Below are 7382 nucleotides of genomic sequence, written 5' to 3' on the forward strand. Positions count from 1 at the left end.
ACGAGTACCACAAACGCGATTCGGTCTCCCTGGGGGTTACACGTATTGCTTTTAACCAATGAATTTTCGCTTGCTGATTCTATTGTGCATTTTTCTGCAGTTCCGGTTTTGAAACACGTTTAACCAATACTCGGTACAACATTTAGCATGCGAACGCAGACGTCGTGTCTCTCCGACCGCCGAAAATACGTCTGCCTTCGCAGGTTATACACCTTTAGTATGCCGAGTAATAACTCGTTCCTAGGGTTCTCTCCTGGACAGGGGAAGAGAAGGAGAGAACCCTGGGAACGAGGTTGGCAATTGTGGTGCTCGCCTGCTGAGAGCTGAACCAGAAATGGTGTGATGCGAATCATTGTTTATGATATGCACCTGTAATTTGCATCAAACACAATTTGTTCCATCTCTTAAATAATCAAAACCGTTAATTAATCGTGGGATGTTAACAGAACACTATTACTTTTCTAAACTCTGCCTCATTCAAAGGTCCATCAATGATGAGCTCCTGATGATAAATATGGGCTCAGTTTTCTTCTACAATAGGTCACTTTGCACTGTCTTAATTAACTCGATAAATCAAGTTAGTTGGATGTTACTTCTTCTTCTTCTTTCTGAGTCGCCTCTTGCTTCCTTGGGTCACAGTCCTATTTACTGTCCCCATTTGGCTTTCTTGGTCCAATTTCAAAGATGTAACTTCTTTGTCTGCCCACGGTTCCATCTGACAAATATTGCTAAGATTCGCGGGTACCTGACGGTTAAAAAAAGATCCTTGTTCACGGTTTTGTCATCTGTTCAGGTTTGGACAACTGTAATTCGCTGCTCGTATAGGCTCTCCAAAACTACAACGTATTCAGAATTGACGTTGCTGCGCGACTTGTAGCTCAATTGACTAGGGCTGCTTGTACTGGTCCTATATGCTCCAGGAATTACACTGGTTGTTGGTTAAGCAGAGAGTTATATTTACAAATACCTAAGACCCACCTGCGGAAAACCTAAGGAGACAGGGCCTTTTCGGTCGCTGCTCCTAGGCTATGGAATTAAGGCCTTACCCATGGACATTAAGTTTAGTCCGTCGGTTTCGGTTTTCAAGAATAGACCAAAGAGACATCTTTTTAGATCTACTCAAAATTCCCTGTGTATTTATTCTTTTTATGTATTTAGGTTATATTAACGTTTCTTTTGTATAGCTTAGTTTAATTCTCGATTATTACGCGATATAGCATGAGCTTTTTGCACTTACCGCTATAAGAAAGAAAGAAAGAAAGAAAGAAAGAAGGAAAGTTTACCGGCAGCTGGGAGGGTGCCCCTCTTACCCGAAGCAAATTTTCTCTATCAGTTAAACGGGCCCGCGTTCAACCAATAAACGAAACCTGAATCGGGACTTTCTCTGTTGCGTTTTCTCGTTCTTAGAGGCGGCTGCAAGGCATTTGCTTTGCGCCGTGATTGACTCATTTGCTCTGTTCTGACATGTTTACTCTAGTCTGTAAGGCCAAGTGTATAACAATTACCATAGTAAAGTAGTTGCGCACACACACACACAAAATTAATATTCAATGCTATCAATAGACCTTTTTACCGATACGGCGGCCATTTTGATTTCTATTGTTTCGAAAGACATTATGGGATGCCCAGGGGGCAAATTAATATGTATTTGCCCCCTGGGCATCCCATAATGGCTATTCGAAACAATAGAAATCAAAATGGCCGCCGTATCGGTAAAAAGGTCTATTTAAAAACACGAACAGAAAAGGAACGACGAACAGGTAAAGAAACCGAAATAACTATGCCCTTCCCACCTTTTTTTAAAAGCAGCTTAGAGACGCATAATCCGTCCAGACGAAGTATTATGTTAAGACGGGACAAACTATATGACACGCTTAAACCATCTGGGACGAACTTGGGCAAACATTTTTTTCTGCGTCTGTTATGATTCGTGTAATAGTAGTATAAAGACGGGGACAAGACGCGTAATGCGTCTGAACGAAGTATCCAGTTTAGTGCATCCTCGAAGACGTATTAAAGTAGAAAGTTTGTCGAAACGTATTATGCGTCATGTCCCCGTTTTTAGTATATTATACCTGACGAACTCAACAGAGGCACACAAAATGTTTGCCCATTGGCAAGCTCGTCCAAGACGAATTATGCGTCTCTAGCATGGAAACGGCCATTGTTTCAGACGTAAACTGAATTAACTATTCCATCTCGTTCAGGTCCTACAATGTGGGCGAAGCGTTTCAGTGTAAAGACAGAAAATAAAAAGTTTACATTAAAGATTTCGCATTGGTTACTGAGAGAGTACCACAAAAATAGTTGCTAAAATGCATGTCGCAAGAGCTTGACGATTTCCTCCTACCCCCCCCCCCCCCCTTTTCAACCAACGATAGTATTATTTTGTAACATTGCTCTTGAAGCACCCGTCGTCTTTTCTTGATCCTAGCTCCTGGAGTATACCCAAATTGACATTGCTCTGCTGTACGTAAAGGACTTTCTGGATACAAAACGTCCAAAACCATTTAAATAGCCAAAGATTGATAACAGCCTAATTTTGAAATTATTGAAGGAAAACAGGCAAAGGAGCAGACAACATTTATGAGACTCAAGCTACATCGCTTTATTGACACTACTGTACAATATATACAGTAAATACCCCGATTAAGAACAAGTGGATTAAGAACATCAGGTTGAAATTTGCCCAATAAAGCACCGTATAAATGCGAACAAATTCAGCCTGATAAATAAAACATGTTCTTAATACAGAGGGAAAGGGTATTAGCTAAGGATAACGAAACAATACAGTACAGTAACTTATATCAAAGTACTATGGTGTTCAGGACCATTACAAACTATAAAATCTATTACAAACAGCATTGTACGTTAATTAAACCTAAAGTAATATATAATTTGAAGTATTTCTGAAACCAATTTTAAGAACATTTTAAGAACACTTTCAGGCTGATTTCTCACTAAGAACCCCTCAAGCAAGAACACGATCAGGCTCAAACCTGAAAAAGGTGTTCTTGTATGCGGGTGCTTACTGTAACTGTCTGGAATGTTTAACTTCGCGTTTGACTGAGCTGCGTTTTGTTTTCCAGGAGATTCAAGTTGTCTTTGCGCAGTATGCAGCTCTAATAGTAAACGATATTGTTTTGGTACCGTAAATCATTATAGTGCCATGGTAGATGTCTTGGGTAAAGATCCCCGTGAGAAGATATGTGGTTACTAGCAAATTACTAAACCCAAAAAGATAGACGAAAATAAAAGGGAATCGAGAAACAATGGATTCGAGGCTGACATGTTGATCATTTTCAAATTCCCCTTCAACTTCTTTATCACCACAAGCCTCTGATAGCTTTCTAAGATAAAATTTCACTGAAGTGAATCCCAGGCCGGCGAGGTTAGTATTTGGATGGGTGACCTCAAAATATACGACTTTCTGTCAGATACAAAGGACCGAAAATTCTTTATGCAAAACAAATATGAATCCAAAAGTAAATAACTATTGATATAAAGTTTTTAGGAAGAGCAGAAGGAAGTTTTCAGGAATTGTCGATCGACAACAAAATATGTTGCCACCAGCAGCAAAACTTGCAACATGACAAAAACATGAATTTTGTGCCGCGAATATAAAAAGTTACTTTCAGCAAAAACACATTTTGGGAGGTTTTTGCTAAGTTTAATTCTTCTATTGTACTTTTGGCTGCACAAGTAAATCGCAAAATCGAAAGTGACGTCGATTTCAGCGGCCGCTATTATCAAGTTACCTTATCTGTTTCAAGTGTTGTAAAGTTTTACGACATGTTCAACACAAAGATTACAATGGCCCAACTCATCAGGTTGGCCATTGTTTCCGCAAAGTTAAAAATTTACTCTCCTAGACGAGGTTATTTATCACCAATTAATTCCATCGTTTCGGAAATAGCAGCCTCTTTATTATTGATCAGCGTCAAAAATTCTTGCCGATTTTGGGGCTCATTTGTTGAAACTCAAGAACGCTTCCAACAGACCTGTGTATTTTCGTGAGTTATGCACGCGGTGCGGGCCTATTGTCACCACGGACTTACACTCATGCTCATACACTCTTATATAACCCAGTGACATAGCACAGAAAGAGAGAGATAAGAGTTTCAGGCCTCTTCACACGAGCTCCTGTCTTGAGATAAATGAATTTCTGAAATAAAGTTTTCTTCTGTGCTCAGCCGGAATGTTACAATTAACTAGCACCGGCCTATTGGTCTTTCCCTCAGTTAACAAAAATAAAATGCTGCAAGCAGTTAGATTCTACAAAGGCAGGATAAAAGGTCTGTCATTCAAACGATTCAAAATCTTCCTCTTGTCCTCGGGCCATCTGTATCTCATTTCGGCCCACAAAGGGACATCCCGCGGGTCAATGGTCATTCTTCGAGGCTGTGTGATACATACCATCTTGGCGGCGGAATGAGTTTGAGAGTAAATAGTTCGTAGTAAGCACATTTCATACCAGATTCGCTCGTGTTCCTGCAAAACGCAAAGTTGAGACATTTGGTGCTATTTCAAAGAGTAATTGCTTAGTTTCCATATGCACACTTTTTTTTAATCTAAGAACCTTTTTTTAGAAGGACGTTCCGGCTGAGAACAATTTTTTAAGAACATTTGCCGTACAACCCCACAAGTAAGAACCTTCCATTTTAAAATTTAGCCTAAACAGAATCTTACAATATTGTCATACTAGATGATAATTAACGGAAATTTAGGTTATATTGGTTCTTATTTTCTGAAGAAAAACATCACTTTGTAGATAGCAGAATTTAGTGGTATTCGGTCTTCGTCCCATACGCCTCATCTGGACGTTTTTTGTTCTTGCATGATACATTGAATAACAACACAGTTTTTAGTCGAACTTCAATGGTTTAGAACGTTTTCAAGCTCAGATCGAAAAAAACAACAAACTTTCAGCCCCAAATTAGACGTTTTTACCTAAAAAAAAAAAAGACTGTATTAATAGGTAAAGTGAAATTTGAGGCTTCTATCTTGAAGGGCAGTGTGCCAGAAAATAAAAAATCGAACATAAGTATAACCGTGACAAGAAGCACTGCTTCTTGATATTTTGTAAAGGCATACGAGTCCATTTAACACGAACTTAATTATGCCAGAGTGATCTTTTTTCAACCGAATTGGAGGCATGTGGAATTCGCTTCCACTTTCAGCGGAGGCATCATCTTGTATTTAACCGTGGTGAATAACATATGAGGATTTCTTCTCCCTTGCGTCATTAAACGTGGTGTTGTTTTAATGCCCTAAATATCGATCGCTAAATTCCCGATACAAACCCTTATAAAATTTATGTAACGCAACAACGATTCTCCGTGAGCTTGAGGTACCTATGCTATAATATCTTGGTTTGGTAATACTCTTATTTCAATATATTCACTGAGTATAGGGTCACTAACTCTGCAAGTTTACGGACCATCCTGTTGGTATTTATACTTGTGTGCGGGGCTTAAGTGCTATTTTACGAGTCTTATCTTACTAGCGCCAACTGACCTAAAAGCACTAACTCTATGGTACGTGAGAGTGCTCCTTTAAAGGTCTTATACAGCCCCAGCGTTTTTATGACGGTGACTCCCTCAGCAAACTACTATACGTTACCTGATGAGAGGATTGCGATTCCTCGTCAGCCACTCCGCACATGCGCAGAATGCCCGGTGACAAAAATACGAGTATCTTGCTCGCCTTTTTGATCTTCAGCTCTGCCCAACGAGTTGGACCCAGATTAACCATCTCGTTGCTGCTCATAACGTCCATTTCAACTGGGTAACCATTCTGTCGAAAGTAGTTGACAATGCTCGCAACCGCTCGCGTAAAATCTTCATTTTCTGGATAATAGCAAGCATAGAAGAATTCCGGATCTGATTTGAAAAAAAAAACATATTTAAGGGCTTGATATGTTTACGATAACGCGACATCCAAGTTAAGGTTTGTTTAATATTGTCGATACCCTCTGGGCTAGCAGAGACACGAATTCAACATGGGAATGTGGCAGTTTCCTATGCCATTGGGTGCAAACGCCGTTTTCGCTGGTAGAAAAAAGTAAGTACCAGGGCCAGACCCATAAAATTCGGATTTGAAATTCGCTGACATGAATTGCAAACAAAACAAACCCCATCTCCTAGGCGCATCGTGTGCACTTTATGAATAGTCTGTGGGTTGTTTACCGTCCTTTGTACGGTTATGAACATGGGAAGTTGTGAGAGGGAGCCTATGGTTTATTTTCCTTATCCGAGAAGACTAGTTAGTCCACCCCTTTGCACTCTCAACAAAGGTAGCAGTTTGTCAGGGCCTCCCGCACCGTAGTCCGATACTCAACCAGCAGAGCCGACCGGCCAGCGGTTGCCCTCTCGCGTTGTCCCAGCCGATGAGACCCCACCGTTTGTTAGCAAAAAACCACCCGTTGGTCGGTGAGTTTCCCTGGATTCTCTCTTCACGATCATCTGGGGATACACTTTAATCTCCTTAAATTATTGGTTGAAAAGGTTTCAAACCTTACCATTCGACTTCATTGGTAAATGATTAACAATCTTGGGGTACATAACATCGGTGTCGTTAGGATCACCACGATCTGTTGAAATATATGCACATTTGTTCGTTAGCAAGTTGTCTTAAGCCAATTTAACACATACAACGCAAACTCAAATGTCATGGGCAGATCTAGGGAGAGGGTGCAAGGAGTGCGCACCCCCTACTACCCCATTCCTTTTAGTTAGTGGTGCACCCCCCAACCCCCCCCCCCCCCCCCCAAGAAAAATCCGGGATCCGTGCTTGAATGTTCTTGTAATATGTCAAAAACGAGTGCGAGTGTTTCACCAGGGATTCCAAACACCGAGAAACAGATGAAAGCACGACGCCGTAGGCGGTGTCGAGGTGTTTGGAACCCCTAATGAAACAGATTTTCACATGACTTCTCAACCTTTTTTCACTAAGTATGAGTGCAATGCACTCATGGTTAGAGTGCTCGACTCCGGATCGAGTGGTCCGGGTTCGGGTTCTGGCTGGGGACATTGTGTTGTGTTCTTGGGCAGCACACTTTACTCTCACGGTGCCTCTCTCCACCCAGGTGTATAAATGGGTACCGGCGAAATGCTGGGGGTAATCCTGCGATGGACTAGCATCCCATCCAGGAGGGAGTAGAAATACTCCTAGTCGCTTCATGCTACGGAAACCGGAGATAAGTGCCGGCCTGATGGGCCTTCTGGCTCGTAAGCAGTGACTTTACTTTATGAGTGTAATGCATGTGATGATCTTTTTGTTTCATTTTATCAGACAAGTAATAGTAATTTTTAAAGAAATGAATATTCAATATTTGGGTGAGTTTAAAAGGTAGATTTTTTGAATAAATTCACATAATAGGC

The 7382-nt window shown here is 40.9% G+C and overlaps 1 protein-coding gene across 2 annotated transcripts in view; it reads right to left on the reverse strand.

Annotated features, from left to right (window-relative positions):
• Positions 1-2583: 2583 nt before the first annotated feature.
• Positions 2584-7382, reverse strand: part of LOC137969808 (uncharacterized) — a 30324-nt gene continuing 25525 nt past the window's right edge. For both annotated transcript variants that reach the window (XM_068816182.1, XM_068816181.1), the window contains exons 11-13: positions 6521-6592; positions 5623-5882; positions 2584-4491 (exon numbers count right to left, since the gene is read on the reverse strand). In XM_068816182.1, coding sequence (XP_068672283.1) covers positions 4276-4491; positions 5623-5882; positions 6521-6592 — 548 coding nt within the window. In that variant the 3' untranslated portion in view covers positions 2584-4275. The remainder of the gene's footprint in view (positions 4492-5622; positions 5883-6520; positions 6593-7382) is intronic.

This window comes from Montipora foliosa, chromosome 9, assembly GCF_036669935.1.
Source record: "Montipora foliosa isolate CH-2021 chromosome 9, ASM3666993v2, whole genome shotgun sequence".
Taxonomy (NCBI): Eukaryota; Metazoa; Cnidaria; class Anthozoa; order Scleractinia; family Acroporidae; genus Montipora; species Montipora foliosa.